The 17,832-nt window shown below is 37.3% G+C and overlaps 1 protein-coding gene across 2 annotated transcripts; it reads right to left on the bottom strand.

Moving 5' to 3' along the window:
- Positions 1–979: 979 nt before the first annotated feature.
- LOC132121667 (RING finger protein unkempt homolog) lies at positions 980–17,070 on the bottom strand. 2 transcript variants are annotated; one of them, XM_059531321.1, is made up of 15 exons: positions 16,813–17,070; positions 15,637–15,846; positions 15,378–15,554; positions 11,323–11,453; positions 11,091–11,226; positions 9,283–9,454; positions 8,510–8,594; positions 8,135–8,358; positions 7,413–7,478; positions 7,152–7,320; positions 6,955–7,053; positions 6,549–6,734; positions 5,701–5,882; positions 4,643–4,903; positions 980–1,248 (listed from the first exon to the last, which is right to left on the bottom strand). In XM_059531321.1, the coding sequence occupies exons 1-15, from the start codon at positions 16,962–16,964 to the stop codon at positions 1,087–1,089; spliced, it is 2,412 nt and encodes an 803-aa protein (XP_059387304.1). In that variant the 5' UTR covers positions 16,965–17,070; the 3' UTR covers positions 980–1,086. The 2 variants fall into 2 exon arrangements, with proteins under 2 accessions (XP_059387304.1, XP_059387306.1); XM_059531323.1 differs by having other exon boundaries at positions 9,337–9,454; positions 16,813–17,069.
- Between the last annotated feature and the right edge of the window lie 762 nt (positions 17,071–17,832).

Below are 17,832 nucleotides of genomic sequence, written 5' to 3'. Positions count from 1 at the left end.
CAAGCCCTCTCCTGACAGCCGTAGCTCATGACTGCTCTCATGTTTGGTAATCTGTGCACATGAATTATCCGCTTCTCCACGTGTTCGTATAAAACACCTCTACATGAAAGGAAAGCTGCAGTTGGGAACGTGCTGTTGGTTCAATAAACAGGCAAACTATTCAATAAATGCATTAAATAAAATATGCACATTATAAGATTTGCATAAAGAGTATTTGCCGCCTTGCTCTTGCACTTGCACTCCAGATTACCATGACTCTTAAAAAAAAAAAAAAAACCTGAGAATGAAAAGCTTCAAAACCGTATTTATTTTCCATCTTACTGTAAGCAGTTCCCTGGAATTTCTCATTTAAAAATCCTATAAATGTTATTATAAATGTCCTATATAGCTACTAACTATACTCATGAAATCTCCCCATGTCTGGCAAAAACAACAACAACATTTCAGCTGCACTGAAGATGCACAAACTGCATTTCTACTGTAAACATTTCAGAATGTTCTGGAAGGACATTCTACATTTCAATTTAAACATGTTTTTTTTTTTTTAAGAACAGGATTGTCTTACTATATACGTGTTATGATTCTATATATTAAAGCATATAGGGAATATGGCAATTTGGTATCATGATCTTCACTTAAATATTTCCTTAAAATCTCTAAATGTGTTGTCATGTAAGCATTATTATTAGTGATCGACCAGATCTGAATACTTTATGTTTGCTGTTCCCATTTAAAAGACATGAAAAATTATGATTACAATGAGACTTAACCATATTATTATACTGTATCCGTGATGTTTTGTCCCCACAATAAACATCAAAATATCACAAACTGGTAATGCGTGTCAGTTTCTCTAGTAATTTTCTTTCTTTTTGAAAATAAAATGGTCCCACTGAGGTCTAGGAGGACTGACTGGGTGCTAACATAAAGAATATGGCATAGCATTAATATGAATCAAACCAGATCATATTTTGATAAGGCTTTGGGCTTTATAGGATACATTTAGCCATATGTCTAATGAGAATTTGAGTGAAACGTGAATGAGATCCTGTGAGGGGTCAGTGTGTGGATGATAGCAGATTAGGATTATGACTGTGGGATGTTCATGTTTTGCTGGTGTTCCGTGCACAGTGGGCATTCTGTCGAAGCTGCGCATCGTTCGCAGTGTAGGCCATGTTTGCATTGTAACGTCACTGATCCCATCTCATCGCAAGATACACAATATAACCTCTGCTTCCTGAACACAGCCTGAGGGAAGAAAGGAGAGAGATTCAATGCTATCCAACATGCCTTATTAATCTAACTGGGTTCCATTGGTACTTCACATTATTAGGTGAACATTAAAGAAATGTCTAGGTCGTATTTTACCAAAATTTAAAGAAAAAAGATTTTTACATTAGCAAATGAATCCTATTTTTAGAACGAGATTGTACAGGGTGACATTATTTCCATAAGAATGAAACACATTTCCCCTCTTTCATTAAAAATTTTAATGTAAAAAAAAAAAAAAAAATTAAAACACAATATCAAGTAAATGTCATGATAATATTTGTTGTTCAGAAAAAAAGCATTCATTTGTAAATTAAAATCAGCCTTGACTTTAAAATAGCATAACATATTCTTCTATAATAAAATATAATATATAAAGCAATGTCTAGGTTATACATTACCAGAATCAAAAGAAAAATAAAGAAATCACATTTCCAGGGGTTAAAGTGGAAAAAAATCCTGTGCCTGAACTTTTTTTTGGGGGGGGGGGGGGGGGGGGGGGTGTTAAGTCTGTCCACAGACAGGCTTAATTCAAATATTGACGATAATAACAAAAATACAGTAACAAGAGCTTAAAGTGCTTAAAAAAAAGGTAAACAGACTGAGATAGACATGAATATCTTCAATGATTATGTTTGGCACCATTTATGTAAAAGTACTGTCAAATAAAGTGATTTCTTCTAAAAAAAATAACAAGTGCTTAAATAATTAAGTGCTCAAAGTGCTAAAGAACTGAACTGCTAAACTGAAGATTAGAAGTGAAATCAAGGCTATTATCACTTTTTTTTCTGGGATGTAACTCGCATGTTGATTTGAAACCAACAGGCTAGTAAACGCTTTTTTTTTGTCTTCTGCCAGTTTTCTACACAGGGCGACCAGTGGCTGCGAAATTCTGAATGACAAATCATGTTCTGGTCTAAATGTGCATAAACGTATTTTTTAAATCGCAGACATGGTCAGTCATAGACAACGGTGTGTCAGCTAATAGTTGCTCCCGGCTAGAGACCTGCTCTCCCGCGGGAGTACCACAAGACCCAGCGCAACCGATTGCGGCGCGGGACAATATTTGATTGGTGAATGCGGACGCTGGCGGCTAGATATTATTGTGTGCGGGTTGCGGGAAAATAAAATTATTGTAAAATTATTGTATTTTAAGTGGAAATATCTAACAAAATAAAATAACTAGAAACAAATAGACATTTATTTAAAATAAAATAAAATAGACTTTGCGGAATGGGAGGATGCGGATGATACCATAGACAGCGACGTGTAATTCGATTCCGAAATAGCGATATATTTAAATGGCAAATTGGATGGATTAGAAGCACACAGACCGGATGATGTCCTCCAGTGGCGGAAAAGACGAATTTCCGAGATTAAGCAAACACGAATACTTTGCATTCCAGCTAACGCAGGGCTTTCAGTATTTGCGGTCGCATACTGGAGCAGAGACGGATTAAACTGAAGCTCTCAACAGTGAACGACATGCTATTCCTGCATGGGCACAAGAAGTCGTACAGGTTTTTTTGTCAATTCAGTTTATTTCTATTTATTTGTTTAGCTAAATATTTAAAATTGGTATATTTTGTTATTGAGGAATAAGGATATTTTTTGTTAAATGTTTGAAGGAATTGCTCAGGCCCCTGAGCTACTTTTCCTTTGAACATGAAATAAATCCAGGTTTATTATTATTATATAATTTATTAGGCTATATAGCCTAATTATTATAGGTATATATATTTTTTATTTACATTTCTTACTTTTTTTACTGTATTTATATGTTCTAAGTTCCTTGTTCATGTTCACACTTTTAATTAAACGTAAATAAAAACGAAACATTTGTTTATTTTCCGTTTATTATTTACATTTATATTCAACAGGGGAGCAAGTGAAAAAAAAAAGAGTAGCAGGCAGAATATGCAATGTATTTAAAAAAAGAAAAACTACTATACGTTTACCCGTGGGATTTTGCGGGCAGGAGCGGGAGAAAATAACATTTTTGCGGGAGAGGGAAGGAAAAATACCTCCCGCGCAGGTCTCTACTCCCGGTGGTTAGCTTGAGTGCACGGGCAGCGGCTCTATGACCGGAGTCTGGTGCTGCATTCCAGGCAGGTTTTTGAGCTCGTAAGTCACTATTTCAAACCACGACTAACGACTTTGTACCGTTCCAGGCAAGTCATGCCAAACTTTCTGAGCTAAAGGAAATTTAGCTAGATTATTAATTTTATTGCAACGTTACATTGTCCTAAAATCTATTTTTCAACGTGTACCACTTGCATAAACACTGCATCCGTAGGCAGTGTTATCCGTAGGGGCTGTCACTGTTGTTTCGCGTGTTGTGTGACGTCAGAACTCCGAGTACATCGATCTAGTACGAGTTCACGGGTGGAAAAGTCACGGGTTTGACTGCCGTTCCAGTGCACTTTCACGGGTTTAAGGTTGGAAAAACACGGGTTACGGGTTGCCTGGAACGCGACATAAATCATAGCAAGCAAGCACTTTCTTACCGCTGGTGGCATACAGAAGTTTCCTCGAGCAAATCATGCAGAAACAAGCCCCGGGTTCTCTCAGTTTCTTGCACCAAGTGCCAAAAAGCGCCATTTGTTTTTGAGTCCTTTATCTATTGCTAGGAGTCTAGGACATCATCCCCAGGCTTCATAAATTTGCGCTCCATTTTTTTTTTCTCCGACAACGCTAACGTGACATTGACGTATGGGCGTCAATCATACTGTGTTGCAAGGACACGCCCTTCTCTGCTTCTGATAGGCTTGTAACGTTAGTTAAAGCTGCGTTCCTCTCATATGATTGGTACTGGTAGAAGAAATAAATTGGCTCGAAAATATTAAACTGCATGCGCAGACTCTCAAATATTATTATATATTTTTTTCCTCACGGCCACACGCCGGAGATCCGGCACAGTGCCGGAATACTTTAAGCCCTGCATTTCTCATTAACAAACAAATCCTAATTTGAAACACCACTACACCCCCCCCCCCCCCCCCACCATCATAATAAATAATTGGTGTTTTAATTTAACGAAAAATATTTTAAAGCATAATTGCAAGTATTAATTCATTAAAATATAAATATTATATATGATATAAACTGTAATAGAGTGGGTATCACTTACAATAAGGTTGCATTAGTTAACATTAGTGCATTAACTAATGGGATCTTATTGTAAACTGTTACTATATAATATAAATATAATATAATATAATATAATAATACTTTTATAATAAATAATATAAATAATTAGCATAAAAGCTTGATACAAAACTCTTAATACAAAATATAAATTCTTACTTTTCTTCATTAGATTTTTGGATTAAGTAAAACTCATCAGTTGTCAGGAAGCGGGTGTGTGCATTACCTGTTCTACGGTGCGTAGGCAGGAGCAGATCTGTGCCTGCAGGCTGCAGATGGAGCTCAGTGGCAGTCTGTGCAGTAACTGTAACTGGTGAAGCTGGAGATGTGGGTTTTCTGCGTGCCGTAGGCTCTCTAGGGCCTCCTCCAGGACAGCAGCTTGCTGTTGCGCCTCCACTTCAGCCTGCCGCGCTCGCTCCGCCTCCATACCCAGCTGTCCCGCCAAGAGACGAGCTTCCTCTGCGTCTGCTTTTAAGACCGCCAATGACTGCAGCAGGTCACACAAAACATACAGTCAAAACACTACCCATACTATAGGTCAACAAATAATTCAACAGAATTTAGTGGTAACTCAATGTTATGCATGGATTCTGTCCTAAGGAAATGCAAATATAACAGATTAATAAATGTGATGTGGACATTTTCATGAACGCGAATCTTAAGCCTGATTTTGTGTGGATGATTATCTTTTAGCGCGCGATGTGCACAGACACATTATAGGTGAGCTCAGACGGGAAAGACTGTATCTCGTGTTAGTTTCATAAAGATTATTTTAACAGAGAATATTTGTTTTCGACATGACTTCATTTAATAATAAGACACTTCAAGCTTTCTTTAAATATACTGTATTTCTCATGACATTTTAATTCATTTTAGTGACTCGTTTCTGGAAGATATTCACAGAGACTGAATGCAGAGTGCACCATATTTGTTTTATTTATATTACAAAACAAAACAAAAAAAGTTTTGTATATATTGGGAGTGTAGGCTATAAGAAATAATAGGCTCTTGTGTATTTTTTTGTCATTATTAAATTAATAAAAGAACTATGAGTTTCTCTTTGTAGTGTATTTTCTAGGTTTGATAACTTGAAAAGTACATTTGAAAGTAATTAAGAATAATTCTCTGGATGAAAGAAGGTTGGAAAATGAGAAGTTCATGGAAAACTAGACCGGCACAAGAAACCTTGTCTAACATTAGTGAAATTAGGGAAAAAAAATAAAACATTACAAAAGTGTGAAATATGGTCCTTTATTTACACAGTACACACAGATGGAGTCTGACCTGAGCCATCTGTCTCCAGCTGTGGTCCCAATGTTTCAGTACCCTGTGTGCCTCTTCCACTTCCTGTTTGAGACGTGACGCCTCGTACATGCTTCCTGTGGAAAGTAGGGCAGGAGGGGTACCTGGTGAAATTTGGCCTGTCGGAAAATGTTCCCAAATACTGCTGCTCATGCCATTTAAACCTACAAAAACAAGACAAAGCTATCATGTTTGATTGCATCCGCCACACAATCTATCCAGTTCATTACAGCAAAACAACACCGCTTTGTATTAAAAAGACAACTGGTAATTACATTTAATGTTTATATGACTAATATATACTGTACTCTCACTGCGCTTGTAAACAAGAATGTTGACCTAGTACATAAGTCACAGGAGCTGTAAACTCATTCTGATCCCAAGAATGAAAAAAGCAGAGACTGCTTAACAGAGCGTACCGTATTTTCCGCACTTTTTTTTCATAGTTTGGCCGGTCCTGCGACTTATAGTCAGGTGCGACTTATTTATCAAAATTAATTTGACATGAAACCAAGAGAAATGAACCAAGAGAAAAACATTACCGTCTACAGCCGCCAGAGGGCGCTCTATGCTGCTCTGTGCTCCTGTAGTCTACACTGAGCAGCATAGAGCACCCTCTCGCAGCTGTAGACGGCAATGTTTTCTCTTCTCTTCTTCTTTGTTCTAAATAAATGCGACTTATAGTCCAGTGCGACTTATATATGTTTTTTTCCTCATCATGACGTATTTTTGGACTGATGCGACTTATACTCAGGTGCGACTTATAGTCTGAAAATTCGGTAATATGTGGGGGGGGAATGCAGCTGACATTAAATAAAAATAACACAAACCTAAAGAACCATGGGAGGTCCCCAAAAAACTGCTCTCTGATTGGCTGGGTTGTGGCATCTGTGCAGAGAGGAATGGAGAGTGGTGGGCTCTGATTGGTGGAGAAGGTGAGGGCGATCTGAAAGGGGAGGGGCTACTGAGGGAGCCTGGGATGTTGACAGGTGCTGAACTCTGTAAATGACTGCCTCCTAAGGAAAATGATTATAAAAACAGAACTGAAGATGGATGTCAATGTTGAATTTTTGAAGAGACACTACAGCTTACAGCAGCAGCGCTAGTTGCACCAAAGTACTGTACAACAAAACACAGTATATAAAAAGCACAATAAGAAATATGCATTATATGAAAATGTAAAATAAATAAACACATTAAAATAGAATCAGAGCAATGATAAGACTCATCACCAACCCAACATGAGACCCATGCTGGGTAGAGCTGAACCCTCCAGACTCTTCTCAAGAGCCGAGACTCCAAAGTCATTCAGATCTAAATCATCCAATGCAGACTCTAGTCAAAAGGAGAAACAGAAGCCGTTTTAAAATTTCATTTTGTGTAGAAGAAAATAAAAATAATTATTTATATGGGATAAACTCTCTCTCACTCACCCACTACCGACTCCACCGTGTCACTTGTAGGGTAGAAGGGAAGAGCGTTGGCGTTCATGCCTGAAGACGGGCCGGGGGGTGCAGGGCTGGGTGGGGTGGCTGCCAGACTGGAGGGTATGCTGGAGGACATACTGAGAGGACTGCCGACAGGCAGAAACACCAATAAATCCTGAAAACACACAACATGGAGTACTGCAAACGGTGCTTGGCCTATTTGTAATTTTCATTAAGGTCGGTTTTGAATCAGTAGGTGATCAGTACCTGTTTGCTGTGCATGGATGAAATGTCTCTGCTGCGCTGTTCCATTAAAACGCTTTTATGTTTGGCCTGTATGAAAGATATTAAAGTTATGCTAAAATATTTTTTTTTCCTTATTTCAATTTGAATGTAAGGTATCAATTTGTGGAATGTATTGAAATGTCACCAAAAAGAAACTTTTTACGTCACAAAGAACTACAGTACCATTCCAAAAGTACGTTTTTTAGTTGTTGTATTTTTTTTTGGAAAGAATGAATTACTTTTATTTAGGATGGATACATTTAATTGATCAAACTGACAAAGACATTATAATATATAGATTTCTAATTTAAATAAACACTGTTCTTTTGAACTTCCCATTCATCGAATAAACCTGAAGAATGTACAATAGCTTCCACAATGTTTTCAACATTGATAATAATAAGATATGTTTATTGAACACAAAATCAGCATATTAGCATGATTTAATAAGTCACTATACACTGGAAATTCAGCTCTGCCATCACAGAAAAAATTTATTACTTAAATTTTAGAGCAGAGCAAAAAATGTAACTTTAAAAAAATATTTTTTTACTCATTTTCGTTACTTTTCCTAGTCTGGAGTCATAACTTTCAAATTCCTAGGTTTTGTATGACAAAGGGAACCCTGTGTTTATCTCAGAAACACAGGGGTCTTCTAACTGAAGCCTTCAAATAAAAGAATAAATAAAGTGTTATTGTTATACCTGGTCCTCCCTCTCAAACCCAGGGGCTTTCCCATACCCCTCCTCTCCTCCTGGACTGGCATCAAGACTGAAGGAGTCCTCGAACAGAACCCTTCCCAGCAGCCCTTCCTCTGTGCTGGCACTCGGCCCACTCTGGCTGAAGTCTTCTAAGGAAGCAGAGAAGGAAGTTTCTAGCGGAGGTGAACTGCATTGTGCGGCCAGCTGCTCATCACTGACAGTCACTTCTGTGAAACAAACCAGAAATGACACACAAGCAAGATATACAGCACAATACATTATTGTATTGTATATCTATTATAAGTTACTGTGTAAGATCTTAAACATCCAATAAGAGAGTATAACATCACCTGATAACTTTATAAAATGTAAGCTTACTTTCTAAATGAGCAAAAGCACAGAACGGCCCTCTGGGACAGTTGCCACTCTGCTGCATGTCATTGCATTTGGTGGATTTGTAGATCTGTAGAGAAAAATAATTCTGTGCTTGATGTTATAGAAGACTCAAAGAATATCAGGATGTTGCTATGCTTCCAAGAGGGCCCAAAAATAACTTTAAAATATTTCAATCAGGAAGAAACCAGGTTTAAATATGTTAAAATAACTACAAAAACAATGTGTTTTATATACATTTTGTTTATAAGTGTGATTTCTAGACCTGAAAAGTAATGCAATTTAATAAAAGCTTAAAATGTCATGGGCATTTTTATAAAGAATATATATTTTTGTTTTATGCCAAGCTTTAAAATAATTTATCGGGTAAAATTTGTAATTACAAATATTAATAAAAAATAAATAATTAATTGATTAAATAGACTGTGACGCTCCAAAAGCTTAAATTTAACTATATTATATAAAGGTTAATTATATACATTTTTGTAACTTTACAATCTCTAAACCCTATATATGCTCAGGTTCTTGCTTTTTTTCCCACAGATTGTATCCTTTGCCAGACAAAGATGTTATATTGAATTAAAGATGTTATATACAGTACTAGAACTAATATTAGCAACACCAATCAATATCCTTAAAAAAAAGAGCCAAATAGCAACTCTAATGAGCAACTCAAGCACAGCATAATCAAATAGTCACTGCTTTATTACATTACATCCATAAGTACCATGCAAGAACATGGATGCCCTTGTTCTTACAGGAAATGCTGATGTTGAACAGACTCCAGCTGGGTTAGATTGAGTGTGATATACCTCCGGGTGGAACTGCTGTTCTGTCCGTGTGTGGCAGTACTGGCAGCTTTCTCCACTCTCACATTTACTCGGGTCCCCCCACTCATCACTGTGCTTCACTGAGGGACACGGCAGGGCTCTCCAGGAACAAAAGAACACAGCACCATTAAAATGTATTACAATGACAGAACATGTCTGTCACCTTCCTACAAAGCAGGATACAAACTGAATTTAAATGGAAGTTTGAACACATAGCAGTCTGATGTGTCATTACTTTTTAAAGAAAAAAAAAATCAGGGGTTTCCAAACTGCAGGGGATTTGTGAGTTCATAAAAAGATAATAATAATTGACTAAATAAAAACATCAAATGATAGAATTAATAAATAAATCAAAATTAAAAAACACTAACAAATGTGAAACCGTTGAATTGTTTACCAGCAAGTCATGTGATAATTAACCGACACCAGAGAATCATGAACATGCAAAGATTATAGAAATATTAACTTATGGTAAATATTTTAGGTTGAAGAGATTCTGGAATCTGTATATCTGTCAAGGAATGGAAACACAAGCAGGAAAAAAAAACATAAAAGCATAATTTGAGTGTAAATTAAGTTAGTTATGGGATGAAAGAATCAATTTTTTTTCCTCAAAATGCTTTCTCATGAATTCCACATAAAGCATGTGGAATATAGTATGCAAGTTGTTTCTGGCTTTTTTGGTCACTAAAGCTGTGTTTCCACTGCTGGAACTTTTCCAAGGAACTTTCAGGGGCGGGACTTGGACGCTAAACATGCTGATTGGATGAGTTCACGGAGTTGTGATTCCAACCACCATTTGTGGTGGATAATCTTTCATTGTGTCCTGAAAAGTAGTTTTAAAACTATTTCAGGTGAGAATGTAGTTGTTTAAAACACAAATCTGCAGATTATTTATAAAGACAGCGCCTATTTAAAAATGTGTTTCGCCGATTTCGGAGACGGTCAGCTCCAGGCGATCAGCTAGACCTTCTGATATGTGCTGCTGGCTCTGATGTCTCTTTAGTGATTAAACATAAAATATCATTTGTTTTGGGTAAATCTAACAGGTAATCTTTGGTCTTTATTCAATTTATCTATATGTTAAAATAAATAAAAAATAGGCAACTGACATAAGATTTCTTTTTAATGTAATGTAGTCTGTATATATACATATTTCCCTGAACTCAGTACATTTCTGCAGCTATTATTACGTTTAAATGAAAATGAAAGGTGGCAGTAGTATTTTATATACTATTTCGTTATTTATTGTAAATATACAGAGGAAAATTGCAGTAGCCAAGGCGAGCTGACTGATGTTATCAAGTACGCTGCTGTTTGCAGAATAACCGGATTTGTGTCGTCCCGTCCGTGGGAGATCACACTCCAGAGTCGAACTTGCAAAGTCCGAACTACCGAGGATGCAAGTCCAAAATTTGTGTACCCTGTATTGAGAATCGCACACAGAAGTCTCCAGACTATTTGCCTAATCTTCCCGGTACTTTAGAACGAGGTGGAAACACAGAAAGCAACAGGTCTGGGGGGAAAACAGTTCCTGGTACAATTGTTCCTGGTCATTTCAGCAGAAGCACAGCATATGCTATGAACTGTTGTTCATGAGGTTAAGATCTATCAGTTTGTGTTCTACTGAAAACAATAACAGCATACTGGTTTGGAATAAAATAAAAGTGAGAAAAACTGGCTTTTTTAAATATCCCATTAGGATTTTTCTCAAATGAAGAATTAGTTGTTCAGACCTGTATTTGTGTTTGTGAGGACTCCGTCTGCGGTCTTTGCTGTTGTGATAGTAGGGACACGCGTAGCCCTGACGACACAGCCGCGGAGGTTTTTTGCAAAGCTCGGTCTTGTAATGGGAGAGCACGAAACTACTGTCTGCATGAGGAGAAATGAGCACAGAACAGCATGAAGAATGACATAAAAATGTATTGTTAGGTTCATTTTAAAGTCGAGTGTAGAGTCAGATTTCACCTTGCCAGCGTGGATCTTCACTCAGGATCTTTTCTATGAGTGCAGTGCTGGCCACGACTCCTGACTGCCCTTCTCCAGATGTGCCCTCAACCAATCCAGTAGCAGCTTGGGCTTCTAACACCTGAACCTCTCTTAACAAGAAATTCAAAATACATACATCAAACCAAGGAAAAATTTACACTACCGTTCAAAGTTTACTTTAGAGTAGGGCTGCACGATGTGTCGCTTAAGCATCGATATCGCAATGTTCGAATCCACGATAGTCACATCGGAGGATGTGCGATGTAGGCTGTCGTAGTTGATCCGTTATTCATTAACTGTATGGGCCTGCTGCTCCCTGGCCCTTGACGAATGTGATTCGCGGATTAATTGCACATCTTAACCATCATAGAGTGAAAGTTTAACATTTGCATGTGTTTTTAAGTCCTGTCAGTTTAACAGGGCAGAGAGAGAGAGGGCAGAGAGAGAGAGAGCGCGAAAGAGAGCGCGAAAGAGAGAGAGCAAGAGAGAGAGAGACAGAGGGAGAGCGAGAGAGAGCGTGCGCGAGCAAGAGAGAGAGCGCGAGAGAGAAAGATACAGAGGGAGAGAGAGAGAGAGAGAGGGAGAGAGAGGGAGAGAGAGTGAGCCCCGGCAGTACGCTCACCGTCTTCAAACAACATGAGCGCTGTCTTGTTCTCTCTCCCTCGCGCATATTAATCAATTGACACGATGGTGTCGATGTTTAAATCATTTAAAATGAGAATGTAAGTGTGCTCACCCAATTTTTGTTTGTAAGAAAAAATTAGATTAGATTTCATATCGCAATATATATCGCAGAAAAATAAAATATCGCAATGTCATTTTTTTACCAATATCGTGCAGCCCTACTTTAGGGTATGATTTTCTTTACAATAAATGAATGTTTATTCAGCCAGGATGCATTAAATTGATCAAAAACAGACATGTTCATCAGAGAATCCTGAAATAAATATCACAGTTTTCACAAAAATCTAAATCGGCACAACCGTTTTCAATGCAAGCATTTTCTGATAATGCTTCTCAAGCACAAAATCAGCAAATTATACTAACTTCTGAAGGATCACGTGACACTGAAGACTTGAGTAATGATGCTGAAAAATCAACTTTAGCATCACAGAAAAACATTACATTTTAAAATATATTTATAATGTACAGTACAGACCAAAAGTTTGGAAACATTACTATTTTTAATGTTTTTGAAAGAAGTTTCTTCTGCTCATCAAGTCTGCATTTATTTGATCAAAAATACAGAAAAAACAGTAATATTGTGAAATATTATTACAACTTAAAATAATAGTTTTCTATTTGAATATACTTTAAAAAAATAATTTATTCCTGTGATGCAAAGCTGAATTTTCAGCATCATTACTCCAGCCTTCAGTGTCACATGTAACATCGAGTCTATCACATGATCATTTACATTTACATTTATTCATTTAGCTGACGCTTTTATCCAAAGCGACTTACAATTGCTATATATGTCAGAGGTCGCACGCCTCTGGAGCAACTAGGGGTTAAGTGTCTTGCTCAGGGACACACTGGCGGTTCACAGTGGATTCGAACCCGGGTCTCCCACACCACAGGCATGCGTCTTATCCACTGGGCTAACACCACCCCATTTAGAAATCATTCTAATATTCTGATTTATTATGAGTGTTGGAAACAGTTCTGCTGTCTAATATATTTGATGAATAAAAGGTTAAAAAGAACTGCATTTATTAAAAATAAAAAAAATATTTCTAATAATATATATTCTAATAATATATTTTCTTTACTATAACTTTTTATCAATTTAACACATACTTGCTGAATAAAAGTATTGATTTTATTTAAAAAGAAGAAAAAAAAAATTACTGACCCCAAATTACTGACCAGTAGTGTATATTGTTATTACTAAATATTTATATTTTAAAAACATAGCTTCTTTTTTCTTTTTCTTTTACTTTTTATTCATCAAAGTATCCTAAAAAAGTATCACATGTTCTGAAAAAATATTAAAGGCAGGGTAGGTAAAAAAATGTATAAAAAACTTTTTTTCCAAATTTGTTTAAACTTTATTTATATATCAATACATAATTAAAATGTAAGTACTCTGAAAAAGAAAGAATAAAAATCGAGTGACTCTAGACCTCTCACGACTGTTTTAAAGACAGCTCATTATTTCCATTCACTCCACCCCCTCCCTTCTGGGCTCCTTCCAAAGCCTCTACTATGGCTCGCTAAGTAATGTTATGTTAGCTATATTACGCAGCTACGTGTGCTAATGACACATGCTTCATGAAAAAAATATGCATGATCAAAATACAAAAAGAAAGATTTACCTGTCCAGCAGAAATAAAGCCATCAAGGAGTCACTTTTCAGCCCCTTGAGTTCCCTCAGTTCTCGCCATCGCTGGAAAGCCGATTTTAACTCGCGTTTTATTTCTTTGTTTATCCAAAGACTTTTTGTTCATTGCCTTTTCTTGTACTGTTACTGTCTTCCTTTTTTTGCCTGGTTTGCCTTCACTAACTGCATAGGCTGGTACTGTGAATTTTGCTTGCTGTTTCTCTGCCATTGTTTTGGTATTCCTAGGATCCGTGCCTGTTGAATCAAACGTGCTGTTTCCTCAAATCAAACGTGCACGCGCAAGTGGGCAGGTCATGTGTGGCAAAAGGGTGGTTGCCATGGTTGCGAGAGAGTGACAGTCGCCTAAGCCAATCCTATGTTTCGTCCCGAAATGGAAATAATGAGCTGTGTTTAATACAGATTAAACGGTCTAGAGTCACTCGATTTTTATACTCTTTTTATCAGAGTACTTACATTTTAATTATGCATTGATATATATATAGAAAGTTTAAACAGCTTTGGAAGAAAGTTGTTTATACATGTATTACCTACCCTGCCTTTAAGCAGCAGAACTGTTTCCAACTTTGATAATGAATCATCATATTAGAATGATTTCTAAAGGATCATGTGATAATGATCCTAAACATTCAGCTTTGCATCACAGATAAATGATCATTTAAAGTATAATAAATTTAAAAACAATTATTTTAAATTGTAATAATATATCACAATATTAATTTTTTTTTCTGTATTTTTGATCAAATAAATGCAGGCTTGATGAGCAGAAGAAACTTCTTTCAAAAACATTAAAAATAGTAATGTTTCCAAACTTTTGGTCTGTACTGTATATTAAATAAAGTTTTTAAATGTTATAATACATCACATATGACTGTTTCACTGTACTTTTGATCAAAAATCTGCTGTTTTTGTGAGCGTAAAAGATTCTTCCAAAAAAAACGTTATCGACCAATCTTATCGACCAAACTAAAGCCCCCTTCACACTGCACGTCGGACCCGGCATATTGCCGGAACATTGCCGGGTCGCCTTCTGTGTGAAAGCAAACATGTCCCGGGATTGATTCCGGCATTGAACCCGGGTCGGGGACCTAGTAACATTGCCGGGTTCAACCCGGGACGAGCGCTGTGTGAACAAAAGCCAGATCTAATGTCGTGTCGAAGTGATGACGCACGTTATCGCGCGACTCTTTTACCAGCTGTTTTGAAGGAAGATCAACATTCGCAACAAAAAAACATGTGCAAACTGTAATGAAGCAGAGATCCTCACTTAGTTCCTCACTTTCCGCGCTAACGCCGAGATCGTTCGCTTGCTTCAGTGAAAGTATAACGTGCCTAGCGTTTTCGGCTCGTACATTACACGTCACGCCCTGATGTCACGTGTCGTTACGGGATCTTTACGGGTTGTGTGTGAAAAAACGCACATATCCCGGGTAATCACTGGCAGTGTGAAAGTGCAAAATCTAGCGACCGGGAACAATTGCCGGAACACTTTAGCCGTGTTTTTGCCGGAATGGCAGTGTGAAAAGGGCTTAAATGCTAGTGTATCATAATATTAAATGTGGGTGCAATTTAATGCATGACTTTAATTAAAAATGACTCTTTTATGTTCCAAAGAAAAGGAAAGATATATGTTTGGAACGACATGGTGAATTAATCATATAAATGATTATTACTTTAAAAGTCATCTGCATACCTGATGTCATAGACGGGACTACGGAGGTCATGGGAGCCGTGAGCAAAGGCACAGTGAGGGCCGTTCTTACTGCAGTGGCCCTTCCCATCAGTCTCGTGGATACAGGAACCTGTCTTATAGTAACGCAGGTGATAGCGCCTCTCTGTGTCGCCAGCTGTCCGGTGCAGAAACGGACACCTGGCAGGACATAAGTACAGAAAGGCATTAGCATAAATTCAGACAGCGTGACTTAAAAAAAGGAGTTTCTACTGGTTCTTACTCATCTCCGTCGGGACATGACCCATTGCCCTCATCGTATTTAACACAGTACACATCAGGGCTGTAATTAAATGTTCCATCTCGTCTGCGAATCGGCCTCCGTCGTCTCTGGTTCAGGAAGTGCCAGTGGAAGCAGGTGAAAGGCCGGTGCTGAGTGCACTTGTGCTGCACAAATAAGGGACACTGCTCCGTCCGGAACTCCTTCAGATACCTGGACATAGAGAGAGAGATGCTACATGACAGTCTGTCTGGCTATTAACCTTTAGCAGGTTGGAAAAGGTGATTTTTCAGAGCCGTAAAACTACAAGTGAACACTATCACAAGAGTGTTATACCTGCTTCAGGAGTCATAAAAATAACCATTGAGAAAAGGGAAATATCAGAAATTTTTAAATCTTAAAATATCATAGAAAAGTACAATGAAGGAATATTGGTTTAAAACAGTTATTTATTAGCACATATTGGTCAATCACAATTCAAAGTAGTTTCGATGTCAATTGTGGTTACTGGTGTGTACATAATACATTAGAAAACAGAGAATATAAAATGTATTTACAAATTTACATTTCAATATAATATAAATGGATATACAGTAAAGTAGCGTTTATTTTCATATCCATGGCTCTCAATGAAGTTAGATTTTTGGCCATTTGTAGGAAAAGTTTGGGTACCTTCGGTTTATAGTGATGAACATTAATGGTGTATTCTGTATACACATGTACCGTTCTAAAGTATTTAAATATATAAACTACATACGTTTTTTTTATGGAATGAATTACTATAAAATATTTTATTTGTATATAACGTTAGTTATGAACGACTGGACAAAACGACTGCTTCATCAGTGATCTGAGAACCAAAGAATTAATCAAACTTTTACTATGATTTCACGATGCGTAACACTTTAGACTAGATAAGCACCTTATGGCTCGCCTTTTTTAGTGTGTTTACAAATCGCCAGAGCTTTTGTCAGGATGCTCAAGTGAATTCTTCACAACACCACCTCAATGCAATGCATGCAAACAATCAATCGCACTGCTAGGCCTCTATAAAACACAGCTCTTGATCCGGGTCATCACAGCCAGAAAACCCATCAGAGGAGTGTAAAATTGCTGATGCATGGAAATGTGTGACCTGCACCAATGCTCAGGTGGGTGTAAAGGTGTTTCGTTACGTACGTGTAGTGCTGGGGTTTCTCGGGCTGTGCGTGCAGCACGTTAGCGGGGGACGTCGTGCCGCCTGCCGAAGGTGAGGAGCACGAGGAGGACGATGAAGGTCCCAGGTTAGACGCGGCACCGGTAGGACCGGCCTGAGATGGTGCTTTCGACATGATTTATCAATATATGGCCATCAAACAATTTAATATTGGAAGAGCTGCGAAGTCCGCACTCTTTTTACGATGTGCGCATGCGCCAAATCTGGCAAGGAGGAAATTCCGGGCCATTGTGATGACGTCGTAGTAGTGCGCGAATCGGTTCTTTCGAACAGTTCGATTCGATCGACGCTCGGACCAATTCAGTTCAGTGAATTGACAGTTTCTTTGCTATGGTGCGAGCATAGACAGTAAAAGAAATGGACACAGCAACCCCATTGGAACTCAAGTTTTTTTTTTTTTTTATTAGAACAATATCAATTTACAAACTCAGATGGGGAACAATAACTTGCATGTGACAAAATATACACTATTCCAGTCACATCTCCATCATACATAAATGTCTGTATATATATATATATATATATATATATATATATATCACTACATACAATAACAATAAACAAAACAAAAATACTTTAAACATTTTTTTACCAGTCTTAAAAGGAAAGAGACTCATACATGGTTTTATACAGATCTTCATGGTATTGATTATCTTTGGATAAGAGTTTCAAAGATTCTAAGTATTTATGATATTCATTTTTAAAGCAGTTTAAAGCGGGTTTACTGTTATTCCACTTACTTTTATGTATATGATATTTACCCATTGTGCTAATAATGTTTAACATCAATGACGTATTTTTCGAAAGACCATCTACATCGGCAAAAACCAAAACCTGAAACAAATTTATTGATAGAATACCAGTGTTGATATCAATATTTAGCCAGCTGTAAAGTTCCTGCCAGAACTTTAATGTGACTGGACAAGAGAAAAATAAATGTTCAATGGTTTCACGCTCTTCTAAACAAAAAATACAAGGATCTA

Source organism: Carassius carassius, chromosome 39 (genome assembly GCF_963082965.1).
Source record: "Carassius carassius chromosome 39, fCarCar2.1, whole genome shotgun sequence".
Classification (NCBI taxonomy): Eukaryota; Metazoa; Chordata; class Actinopteri; order Cypriniformes; family Cyprinidae; genus Carassius; species Carassius carassius.
The sequence above is the reverse complement of the archived record's forward strand: the minus strand, read 5'-3'. Positions and strand labels throughout refer to the sequence as shown.

Excerpts from the sequence above, each read along its gene's own strand:
- LOC132121667 (XM_059531321.1), bottom strand. The coding sequence starts at position 16,964 with ATGTCGAAAGCACCATCTCAGGCCGGTCCTACCGGTGCCGCGTCTAAC. Across the intron at positions 8,359-8,509 it reads TGCTTTTGCTCATTTAGAAA|AAGTGACTGTCAGTGATGAG; the intron begins GTAAGCTTACAT and ends TTTGTTTCACAG. Across the intron at positions 4,904-5,700 it reads GCTGGAGACAGATGGCTCAG|TCATTGGCGGTCTTAAAAGC; the intron begins GTCAGACTCCAT and ends GACCTGCTGCAG.